Here is a 12,864-nt window from a genome sequence, read left to right as displayed (position 1 = left end):
CTCCAATCTATAAACTCACTGAATTATCCTTAGCCACTCACTGAGGTGACAGCTAAGGTGGACTTGTCTGAATCAAGTGGCTTCCAGGAGCTTAAAGACTGTGGAATTTCCACAGGCAAGGCTAAGTATTTGTAGAAGCCACTGTGAACTGTGTAAAGCAAGCTGTGAATATACTTCCTAATGACTAAAAATCCTTTTCCTGGAATGTGGGGCTGGCTGGGAAAGCCAACACAACTGTTTTGGAAGACTCTTCTGGACTCAATTCATTTAGCAGAAGGTGACTGGCTCCTATCCCAGTAATTCAACCTCTATTCAATAAGGTTCCAACAAAAACTAGCTCAAATGCAGTTAAGAACAACAGGGTAGATTCTAATCTCTACACTCAGCCACTGAATTAACCATTCATCAATGGGTAGCATTCATTATAGTAACAGATAAATCAAGTAAAAAGATATATTGTCTTTTATTCTAATTGAAAAAATGTTTGAAAGGTAATTTAGCAGTAGTTTACAATATAACTGTGCTAACAGCAGGGTACCTTTAAGTTAGACCCTCTTAGTAAGTTTACTTTTGGGGGGTAAAAGTAACATTTTAGCATCTAAGCTAATCAAACATAGAATTGACTGAATTTATAAAAACTTGACCTAGGGCTGGGAAGGTGGCTCAGTGGTAGAGCGCTTGCCTTGCACGCATGAGGCCCTGGGTTCAATTCCTCAGCACCACATAAGCAAAAAGAAAAAAGCCGGGAGTGGCACTGTGGCTCAAGTGGTAGAGCGCTAGCCTTGAGCTGAAGAGCTGAGGGACACCAGAGTTCAGGCCCCACGACCCACAAAGGAAGGACGGAAGGAAGGACGGAAGGAAGGACGGAAGGACGGAAGGACGGAAGGAAGGAAGGAAGGAAGGAAGGAAGGAAGGAAGGAAGGAAGGAAGGAAGGTCCTCAGTTTGAGGACTGCTTAGGCCATGTATCCTGCCTCAAAAGATGGAAATGATCTATGAAGCCATGAAAAGACACGAAGGAACTGTAAGTACACATATCTGAGAGAAGCCAGTGTGAAGGGGCTGCAGATTGTGTGATTCCAAATATATGACATGCTGGAAAAGGCAAAACTAGAAACAGCAAAGAGATCAATGGTTGCCAGGGGTTTGGGAGGAGAGAAGAAAGAACAGGATGATTTTGAAGACAGGTAAAGTGTTATGTATAAAAGCACAAGAGAAGTTACATATCATTATAGATTTGTTCAAATCCACAGAGTGTGTAAGAATGAACTCTTGCTGGGTGTTCATGGCTTATGCCTGTGATCCTAGCTATGCAGGAGACTGAGATCTGAAAAGTGAGTTTCAAAGCCAGCCTAGACGAGGAAGCTCTGAGACTTTTATCTCCCATTAGCCACCAAAAAGCCTGAAATGGAGTTGTGGCTCAAGTGGTAGAGTGTCAACCTTGAGCAAGACACTCAGGGCCTGACCTTAAGGCCCAGCACCAGCACACACATGAAGGTAAAAGATGATGAAAATGGGGCTGGGAAGGTGGCTCAATGGTAGAGTGCCTGGGTTCAACTCCTCAGCACTACATAAACAGTAAAAGCTGGAAGTGGCGGTGTGGCTCAAGTGGTAGAGCGCTTGCCTTGAAATAAAGAGCTGAGGGACAGCGCTCAGGCCCAGAGTTTAAGCCCCACGACTGAACTCTTTCTTGGTTACTCTAAACCATTGGGTAATAATGATGCAACCATGTTGGCTCACTGGTATACCACTGTGGTATGGGGGTTGCTAATGAGGGAAACCACACATGAGTGGATCAGCAAGAATATGGAAACTATAAACTCCACTGACATTTTTTTTTTGGTTGGTCATGGGGCTTGAACTTGGGGCCTGAGTGTTATCCCTGAGCACTTCTGCTCAAGGCAAGCCCACTACCACTTGAACTACAGAGTCACTTCCGGTTTTCTGGTGGTTTATTGGAGATCAGAGTCTCTTTGAACCGTGATCCTCAGATTCCTGAGTAGCTAGGATTACAGATGTGAGCCACCAGCACCTAGGTTTCACTGACTTTTTCTGTGAGCCTAAAACTATTTTTTTTTTTTAAAGTGTGTGTGTGTGTTGGGGGAATTATGCCAGGTGCCTCATGGCTATAATCCTAGCTATCCATGAGGCTGTGATCTCAGGTTCACAGTTCAAAGCTAACCAGAGCAGAAAAATCCCTAAGACTTTTTTTTTTTTTGGGGGGGGGGGGGAGGGGTTTGGTTGTGGGGCTTGAACTCTGGGCCTGGGCACTGTTCCTCAGCTCTTCAGTTCAAGGCTAGCACTGTATCACTTGAGCCACAGTACTACTTTCGGCTTTTTTCTATTTATGTGGTTCTGAGGAATCGAACCCAGGGCCTCATGCATGGGAGGCAAGCACTCTACCAGTAAGCCACCTTACCTTCCCAGCCCGTAAGACTCTTATCTGCAATTAGCCAGTAAAAGTTGGCTAATTGGATATGAGAATCAAGTGGTAAAATGACAGCCTGAGTGAAAAAGCCAAGTCAGAGTGTGAGGCTCTAGGCTGGGATATAGCCCAGTGGCAAGGTGCTTGCCTAGCAAATGTAACGTCCTGGGTTTGATCCCCAGCACCAAAAAACCCCAACAAAACAAAACACCAGTGTGAGGCCCTGTGTTTAAGCCCTAGCAATAGCGTGCACGCATACACATACACACGTACACACACACACACACACAAGATGTATCTAATATGGTGGTCTACACTGTAATCCCACAACTCAGGAGGCTGAGATGGGAGGATTAGGAATAGAGGCGTAGAGGCCTGCCTGAGCCACACAATGAGACTGTTAAAAACAAACTCACATAACAAGAAAACTAACAACAACTAAAAAATACAATAAATACAATAAACACAATAAATACAATACAATAAAAATAATATAATAAAAACAAATTTCAATAGTTATAAACTATGACATAGTCACACAGACTACTACTACTATGCTGTATAAATCATGTGCAAGCATCAGTGCTCTTGTCTGAAACAGAGAAACTTGGTAAAACTTACTTCATAGGTAGACACTTAGCAAGATCTCAAATACTGATTATTGTAACTGCTAGAAAAGAGTAATTTGAATCAGTGGAACACCAGTAAAATCCTAAGCTGGGTCTCCAAAAGCCCTGGGCTTTCATTCATCCTCTTATCCCCTAATCAGGACAATCCCAGTAAAGTTAATAAACTATATTCAACACAAGGGTGCAACACCTAAGCGCCTCTTATTGAAACAAACTCTAAAGATATGGATACAAAATACTTCTTTAAATTTGTTTTTTCTTTTTCTGATTCTGTATTCTTTACCTTGTATACAATATGTTCTTGTGTATATCTGTGGAAGGTGAGGGGTGGACATAGAGCCCCAGGAAAAAGGGTGAAAAAACACAGCAGTGGAACACACTGGCTGCACTGGACATTGATGAAAGTGAACTATACAACTTGTGGGTGAGGGGGCTGGGAAGGTGGCTCAGTGGTAGAGCGCTTGCCTTGCAGGCATGAGGCCCTGGGTTCCATTCCTCAGCACCACATAAGCAAAAAGAAAAAAGCCGGAAGTGGTGCTGTGGCTCAAGTGGTAGAGCGCTAGCCTTGAGCTGAAGAGCTGAGGGACAGCGCCCAGGCCCAGAGTTCAGGCCCCATGACTGGACCCCCCCCACAAAAAAACAAAACAAACAAACAAAAAACAACTTGTAGGTGAGGATGGAAGGGAGGGAATGGGAGAAAATGAGGGAACATATGACACTCTAAGAAAGGAAATATACTTGCTACTTTACGCACACAAATGTAACCCCACTGTTTATCCCAATTAAAGTCAATTTAAAAAATAAACTATATTCACAATTTTATATTCCTTTAAAAATGTAGTTAGGTGAGCAGGTATGAAAATAGAAAATTGAGGAGCTGAGACGGTGGCTCAGTGGTAGAGTGCTTGCCTCCCATGCATGAGGCCCTAGGTTCAATTCCTCAACACAACATAAGCAGAAAAAGCCAGAAGCGGGGCTGTGGCTCAAGTGGTAGAGTGCTAGCCTTGAGCTGAAGAGCTGAGGGACAGTACCCAGGCCCAGAGTTCAGGCTCCACGACTGATTAAAAGTCAGGATTAAGGGAGAGTGATGGGGGGAACTGAGAGAAATACATTGAACACATGCATGGAGATATCATGATGAAATTTCCCTTTGTATAGCTAGTACTGCTAATAAAATATATGTAATTAGGAAAGAAACCTTTTCTTTTTTTCCCCAGTCCTGGGCTTGAATTCTGGGGCCTGAGTGCTGTCCCTGAGCTTCTTTTTGTTCAAAGCTAGTGCTCTACCACTAAAGCCACAGCGCCACTTCTGGCTTTTTCTGAGTAGTTTATTGGAAGTAAGAGCCTCACAGACTTAACAGTTTGGGCTGGCTTCAGACTACAATCCTTAGATCTCAGCCTCCTGGGTAGTTAGGATTATAGGTATGAGCCACCAGCACCTGGCTAAGAAACTATTTTTGGCATTAGAGGGGAGGCTGCAACCACCACCTTGCAGAGTCTTCTGTAGCTATTTTGTGAAGCCTCAAACTGGCCCTTCAGTGTGCTGCTGCACTCGTGACCTGTGCTTTCCTTTCATTCCAGCTAACTGAGCCCACAGCAGGAGCCTCACAAATAGTTACCAATGAAGCCTGAGTAACCAAGCAACTACGATCTGGGTGACAAAAGGAACTCCCAGACCTGCCAAACAGCACTTCTCCACAAGTGTGCCTGCCCCCCAGGAATACTGTGGAAATGTGTGCGGGTGTTTTTGATCTTCATGATGGTGGGGGGAAAAGGAGGCAGGGCTGGCACATAAGAGGAAGGAACCAAGATTACTCCATGTCCTACAAGAGAAAGGGTGCCTAACAATGATTCTGTAGGACTTTTCAAAGTCCTACCGCACATTCATGTGTGAGAAACTTGGTTGTAATTTCTAAGCCTAGAACACAAATATGTTGTAGTTTATGAATGTTAATATTGGAGAATGAATTAACTATGACACATTTACTAAAAAAAAAAAAAAAAAAAAAAAGAAGTTGTATAAAGTCTGGTAAGGTAGAGAACCACTCAAACTAATCATCAACTACAGAAAGAGGAGCAGGGAATGCATATGAGGACATCACATACCATAATACCTTCCTTACAGACAGAAGCCATACAATAACACTTCTCACCCAAATTTGAAAAGTTGTTTTCTAATCCAATTTATTACTTCTGTCTGAAAATAGTCCCAAAGAGGTTAAAGTAGGAACCACTGGAAGTAGCACTGTGAATCAAGCGGTAGAGCGCTCGCCTTGAGCTGAAGAGCACAGGGACAGTGCCCAAGCCCAGAGTTCAAGCCCCATGACCAACCAAAAACAAAAACAAAAAACAAAAAAAAGAAGGAACCACTGTACTTAAGGTATGCCAAGCTACAGTCCAGGTTTATAAAGAAATGCTAAGTGATACCCTCTCTTCTGGTAAAATTATTTCCCTTATTGTCTTTTGTCATTAACTTGAACCCAGATCTAACCGTTAATCCAATTTGGCTATTCCATTCTATTTATACCACTAGAAAATATTATACAGTTGACCCATTGTGACAATGAGATGTACAGGACACTATGTTGAAAATGAACTTTACAATGTCAGAGGAATGGAGGGGACCGGAGGAGTTGAGGAAGTTGGGAGGGAAGTGATGGTAGGGGGAAAACAAAGGAGGAGGTAACAATGCTTGCCACAAAATGTACTCATTACCCTACTCATATAACTGCAACCCCTCTGTACGGTATTTTTACAATAAAAACATAAAAAAGAAAAAAAATATTATACAGAGGGCTGGGAAGGTGGCTCAGTGGTAGAGTGCTTGCCTCCCACGCATGAGGCCCTGGGTTCAATTCCTCAGCACGACATAAGCAGAAAAAGCTGGAAGCGGGGCTGTGGCTCAAGTGGTAGAGCACTAGCATTGAGCTGAAGAGGAGGGACAGTGCCCAGGCCCAGAGTTCAGGCCCCACGACCGGACCCAAAAAAAAAAAAAAAAAAAAAAGAAAATATTACACAGAAACAAAGTTAAGGTCTTAGATATGCTCATGATTCTAGGAATGCAACTGATCCCAGTACCTTCCAATAAAGCAAAATTATGATTTCAGTTAATATTTCCATTTCTTTCTTTTATGGAGCCAGGGATCAAATCTAAGACCTTATACATACTAGGCAAGCACTCTATCACTAAGCAATACCCCCCAACCCCATATTACTTCTTTTTTTTTTTTTTCCTCAAACAGTCAAATTCTGGGGCTGGGAAGGTGGCTCAGTAGTAGAATGCTTGCCTGGCATGCATGAGGCCCTGGGTCCGATTCCTTAGCAACACATAAGCAGAAAAAGTCGGACGTGGTGCTGTGGCTCAAGTGGTAGAGCACTAGCGTTGAGCTGAAGAGCTGAGGGACAGTGCCCAGGCCCAGAGTTCTGGTCCTCTGACCGACAAAATAAATAATTAATTAAAAAAAAAACCCAAACCAAAAAACCCTCAAATTTTGAGCCAGGCGCTGCTGCCTCACGTCTGTAATCCTAGCTACTCAGGAGGCTGAGATCTGAGGATCACAGTTCAAAGCCAGCCCAGGCAGGAAAGTGCGTGAGACTCTTATGGCCAATAAACCACTGGAAAACTGGAAGTGGCACTATGGCTCAAGTGGTAGAGCGCTAGCCTTGGGCTGAAGAGCTCAGGGACAGAGCCTAGGCCCAGAGTTCAAGCCCCACCACAGACAAAAAAAAAAAAAATTGAATTCTGGGCCTGGGCCCTGAGCTCCTTTTGCTCACGACTAGCACCTACTCTACCACTTGAGCCACAGTGCTATTTCTAGCTTTTTCTGTGATTTAATTGGTGATAAAGAACCTCACAGACGTTCCTGCCCAGGCTGGCTTTGAACTGCAATCCTCATATCTCAGCCTCCTGAGTAGCTAGGATTACAGGTGAACCACTGGTGCCTGGGTACTTGTCTTTAAGGTTAAAATTTTGCAGGGGCTGGGAAGGTGGCTCAGTGGTAGAGCGCTTGCCTTGCATGCATGAGGCCCTGGGTTCGATTCCTCAGCACCACATAAGCAAAAAGAAAAAAGCTGGAAGTGGCGCTATGGCTCAAGTGGTAGAGCGCTAGCCTTGAGCTGAAGAGCTCAAGGACATCGCCCAGGCCCAGAGTTCAGGTCCCAGGACCAGACCCCTCTCCCCCCCCCAAAAAAAAGGTTAAAATTTTGCAAACCATTCTAACAGATATTCCTAGTCTAAGGTACCTATTTATTTAAACTAAAATGGTCACTAACTCTAATTATGTAAGAATGTATCTCTTACATATGTACATGTCTTTTCATGAAGGTACCATCTACTAAGTTTTTGCAAAAGTCAAATTGACAGAGTCACTCAATCTCAATCCCCCTCAGGTTGACTCTAGAAGCAATCATGGAGGTAACCACAGAACAGCCAGCTGCCATTTCCTGACGATGTAAAGCGGAGAGGTATTCCTCTGAAAAGAAAAGAGGTATCCCAGTGCTGGGACCAGAGCTGAAATGCACTTTGGCCAGGTGAACAAGAGCAAAAGCTGAGCACAGGGATTATGCCAAACCCTGACTAGAGATTGTGTCTATGCCAAGATTTCCTTTCACCCCTGAACTGTAACTGAGAAGGCAGGCCCTTTCTGAGTTCGCAGCTGCCAGAAACAGGAGGTTCAGTACTGATTTACTTACAGGCCTGAAACATAACACCAGAGATTTGTAGGATTCATTCTGTCCTCTAATGTAAAATTGTCTCACATCAGCTTCTATTTTAAGTCATGGTATGCTTTCTCTGCTCAAGAGAAATAAGAAAACGTTTAATTTCTTTTGCTGTGTTTTTGTGTAGATGTTCTTTGTGCTCTTTCTTATATGAGTAGAACGAAGACATTACCTCAAACAAAGCATTCATATTAGGTGAACAATTTTTTTGTGTGATTTTTATAACTTAGTACTAAGGCCTTTTAAAAAAGGAACTATTAAAAAAAAACTATTGCAGTGAATGAAAAGATATGATGATTCTAACATCTATAAGGCTGTGACCAAAGAAGCTAAAAATATGATCTGTTACCAAGTAAAAATAAAGACATGATGATCCTGGGGGCAGACACCAGTGGATCAACATCTGTAATTCTAGCTACTAAGTAGGAGGATGAAACCTAGGGGATGGCAGTTTGAAGACAGCCCAGGCAGAAAAGTCCATCAGACCCCAATTAGCTAGCAAGAAACCAGGCTAGAGGTGTGGCTCAAGTGGTAGACTACCAGTTTATTTTTTTGTTTTTTGGGGGGTTTTTTGGTCAGTCATGGGGCTTGAACTCTGGGCCTGAGCACTGTCCCTCAGCTCTTCAGCTCAAGGCAAGCGCTCTACCACTTGAGCCACAGCACCACTTCCCAGACTACCAGTTTAGTAAGCAAGTGTAACAAGTGCAAGGCTCAAAGTTCAAACCCCAGTACTAGGGCTTAAAAAAAAAAATGCCATCCTGACAAACTCAAAATCTGTCTCAAACTCAAAATCTGGTACTCATTATATCATTGCACCCTCTCCCTCCCCCTTCTCCTCCCCCTTCCCACCCCCCCTCTTCTTTTGCCAGTCCTGGGGCTTAAACTCAGGTCCTAGGCACTGTCCCTGAGCTTCTTTTGCTCCAGGCTAGCAAGCTACCACTTGAGCCACAGCACCACTTCCTGCTTATATAGTATTAAGGAATCAAACCCAAGGCTTCATGCATGCTAGGCAAGCACTCTACCACTAAGCCACATTCCCAGATCAGCACTTCATACTTTCTAGTTCAAGATTCTGCATATGATTGGCATATAAGTACTTATGCCTATTTTCTACAAAAGCCAAATGGATTTAAATCAAAATTATCTAGCTTAGGTACAGTAACTGGTCCTGTCACACTTATTTGAAGTAACCAGACAAAGATTCTAATGTCCTTAGGTCTAGGAAGGCCAAGTACAGAAACCAACCAGTCCTTCAGGTCCTGACTATACCGTATACATTCTTCATTACCCCAAATCCCTTCAGAAAATGGAACTCTCCATTCTGCTACAGGGTAAATAACTCACCATGGGCTGGGCACTGGTGGCTCATGCCTATAATTCTACCTACTCAGGAGGCTAATATCTAAAGATTGTAGTTTGAAGCCAGCCAGGTGAAGGAAAATCAGTGAGACTCTTACCTCCACTAAACTACAAAAAAATCCGGCTCAGCTAGTAGAATGCTAACCTTGAGCAAAAAAAAGCTTGCACCCACATCCTGAGTTCAAGCCCCAAGTCTGGCACAAAACAAAACAAAACCCAAAAATACCTCACCCTGTACTTTAATATTCCCTGTCATTTCCCTTATGGAAGAAATTGGAAAGAGGGTCACCACCACACTACCTACTACTACCCCAAACAATGTCCCACCAAAATAAAAAATTTTTTATAAGCAGGTCTAAAAAAATGCCTTCTGAGAGGCACCTCTGAGAAGGGAATCTTTGTGTCAGAGTTGGCTCTTCTGTCAAGAAGCCCCTAGTATACAACATGCTATACTGTTTCTTTAAATCTTAATTTTAATTTTTTTAATTATAATATTCTTGCTATGTGTAATGGCAAGCCTGTAATCCTAGGCAGAGATTAGGGAATGGCAGTTCCAGGGCAGCCCAGGCAAAAAGAAGTTCACAAGACTCCATTTCAACCAATGGTGAGCATGGTGGTGTGTACCCAGCTACAAAGTAAGCACAAGTATGAGGATTGCAACCCAGACTAGTGGGGACATAAATCAAAGATACTACCTCAATAATATTCAATGCAAAAAGGGACTGGAGGCATGACTCAAGTGGCAGAGCATCTCCTTAGCAAGCACTAAGCCCTGGGTCCAATTTCCAGTACTGCCAAAATTGTTTGTATTATCTGTGAGATGTTAAGCTCACTGAGGGAAAAACCAAGTGTGTTTTATATATTTCCATATCCCCAGAATGTGCACTGAGTATTTGTTGAATACCTAGGATACAACACACAATGATCAGTAAATAGCTATGACGGTACAGGTTCTAAAATGGAGTCTGCCAGAGCTTCTCTCTCCACAGATTCAGGTCTGTGTGATAAAACCACTGACACACTATAACTCAGAAAGTTCCTTGAGGGGCCGCTCGACGTCTTTCCCTAAAGGGGATTCTCAGAAAATGCATCACACTTTCTTTGAAGGTTAGTACAGAAAGGCAGGGGAGAATGGTGTACATGACTAAAGCAGTTACTACTCACAGGAAAACTGGACTGATCAGGATTCTTAACCGTATCAAGAGAATCCAATTTGATAATTGTTAAGAAAAGGATTTATTAAGGGATAAAAACTGCTTACAGAGGGCTGGGAAGGTGGCTCAGTGGTAGAGCGCTTGCCTTGCATGCATGAGGCCCTGGGTTCGATTCCTCAGCACCATATAAGCAAAAAGAAAAAAGCCGGAAGTGGCACTGTAGCTCAAATGGTAGAGCACTAGCCTTGAGTTGAAGAGCTGAGGGACAGCGCCCAGGCCCAGAGTTCAGGCCCCACGACTGGACCCCCAAAAAGATAAAAAATAAAAATAAATAAAAATTTTAAAAAAAAACTGCTTAGAGAATCATTGGGGGAGGTGAAGAAACATTTTGAAGGCCAAGAACAAGTCCCAAAAATTCACTGAAGAACTGGGCTCCTAAGGGAGCTGCTGCGTGGGAATGGGTCAGGAACCTGCCAAATAAGAGCCACCAGCCAAATGAGGAAGTTGACATTACAGCTGCCAATTCTAGAACTGTATCTTCTCTGTCAAAATGTGTGTCACCCAAATGATGGCTAGCTCCCCTCAGAAATGGCCTGGCTTCTTTCCTTGTTACTATAACTGAAGCAGTTTGTGTAGGCTGAGGGCATGACTCAAGTGGCAGTGTACCTGCTTAGCAAAGACAAGCTCTTCAGTTTGAACCCCAGTACCAGCAAAAAAAAAAAAAAAAAAAAAAAGCAGTCTGTGCAGAGTGTGTGTGTGTGTCTTGTTTTGAGACAGAGTCAGACTTCATGTCTAAGACAAAGTATAGAATCTTACCTGCCCAGGCTAGTGTGAAATTCAAACTCCTTCTATCCTGCAAATACTGCGATTACAAGCTGGGAATGTGGCTTAGTGGTAGAGTGCTTGACTAGCACGCTTTAAGCTCTGGGTTCAATTCCTCAGTATAACATAAACAGAAAAGGCTGGAAGTGATGCTGTGGCTTAAGTGGTAGAGTGCTAGCCTTGAGTACAGAGAGGCTTAAGGACAGCGCCAAGGTCCTGAGTTCAAGCCCCAGGACCCACAAAAAACAAATAAGCAAAAATACTGGGATTGCAGGAGTGAACCACTATAACCAGCTATGTGCAGTGCTTTCTTTTTTTTTTTTTGGGTCCGGTCGTGGGGCCTGAACTCTGGGCCTGGGCGCTGTCCCTCAGCTCTTCAGCTCAAGGCTAGCACTCTACCACTTGAGCCACAGCGCCACTTCCAGCTTTTTTCTTTTTTGCTTATGTGGTGCTGAGGAATCGAACCCAGGGCCTCATGCATCCAAGGCAAGCGCTCTACCACTGAGCCACCTTCCCAGCCCCTAAAATCAGATTCTAATAGTCAGGTATGTTGGTACAAGGAGTGTATAGTAAGACTCTGTCACGAAACACAAAGGGAAGCTGGGCGCCGGCGGCTCATGCCTGTAATCCTAGCTACTGAGGAGGCTGAGATCTGAGGATCACGATTCAAAGCCAGCCTGGGGAAGGAAACTCCAGGAGACTCTTACCACCAATAAACCACTCGAAAACCGGAAGTAGCACTGTGGCTCAAGTGGTAGAGTGCTCACCTTGAACTGAAGAGCTGAGGAACAGTGCCCAGACCCCTATGTTCAAGCCCCAAGACTGACCCCCCCCCCAAAAAAATCTGATCTGGTAAATGGCACATAATATGATTAAATAAAATTGAAGATATTATCACCTCTCAAGCTGTTCCTTGCTTGATAGCTCTGCCTAATAGACTGTTTAGCCACCATTCCACAGCTAGGTGAATAAGTGGGCCCTCCTCATCGCCTTTCCTTTCCTTCCTCCAGAGGCTAAGAACAAGCCACTTGTACAAATCCAGCCTGCTCCTCTATTTCTTAGAGCTGATACGGATCTTCTGCCAAAGGCAACAAAGGCATGTTGGAAGAGATCCTTGAGAAATTACAAAGGACTATCAGGTTGCATTAGATATACTCATTAATAAGATCCCTTTCCCACAGATAAACAGAACCAAGTCACAACTCATCACTCCCTTATTCAAGAAGGCAAGACTCAAGCCTGTAATCCTAGCAACTCAGAAGACTAAGATAAGAGGACAGAGGTTCAAAGTCAGCCTGGGTAGGAAAGTCCCTGAGACTCTTATCTCCAATTAGCCACCGGAAAAACAGAAGTAGAGTTATAGCTTAAAATGGTAGAGCTCTAGCTTGAGTGGAAAAGCTCAGGGACAGCACTCAGGCCCTGAGTTCAAGCTCCATGACCAAAACAAAAAAAAAGGCATGTCTAACCATTAAATACTATCCCTCTGTGATGCTGTTTATTCAGTGAGTGGTAATACACAGAGAGAACAGATTCAAGGTTATAAGGTACAGTTGTGGCCTCTTTTTCCTCCATGCTTACCTCCTCACAGACTTCACGAACTGCTGCCACACTTGGCTCCTCCTCAGGCTCCATGCCTCCTCCAGGGACAATCCATCGGTCTGGATGGCGACTACTGCTCACAAGCAGCACCTGAAGTCAAAATTCAAAATAACACATTCATATAAATTCAGAGTTTAAACAGCTAAAATGGCAAAGTAAC

The 12,864-nt window shown here is 43.6% G+C and overlaps 1 protein-coding gene across 1 annotated transcript in view; it reads right to left on the bottom strand.

Moving 5' to 3' along the window:
• LOC122111065 (diphosphoinositol polyphosphate phosphohydrolase 1) overlaps positions 1-12,864 on the bottom strand; it is a 50,605-nt gene that overhangs the window by 18,310 nt on the left and 19,431 nt on the right. Inside the window, exon 2 of the mRNA XM_042683766.1 lies at positions 12,684-12,794. Coding sequence (XP_042539700.1) covers positions 12,684-12,794 — 111 coding nt within the window. The remainder of the gene's footprint in view (positions 1-12,683; positions 12,795-12,864) is intronic.

The sequence above is a fragment of the Dipodomys spectabilis genome, unplaced genomic scaffold (assembly GCF_019054845.1).
Source record: "Dipodomys spectabilis isolate Male_0828 unplaced genomic scaffold, ASM1905484v1 ptg000085l, whole genome shotgun sequence".
NCBI lineage: Eukaryota > Metazoa > Chordata > Mammalia > Rodentia > Heteromyidae > Dipodomys > Dipodomys spectabilis.
The sequence above is the reverse complement of the archived record's forward strand: the minus strand, read 5'-3'. Positions and strand labels throughout refer to the sequence as shown.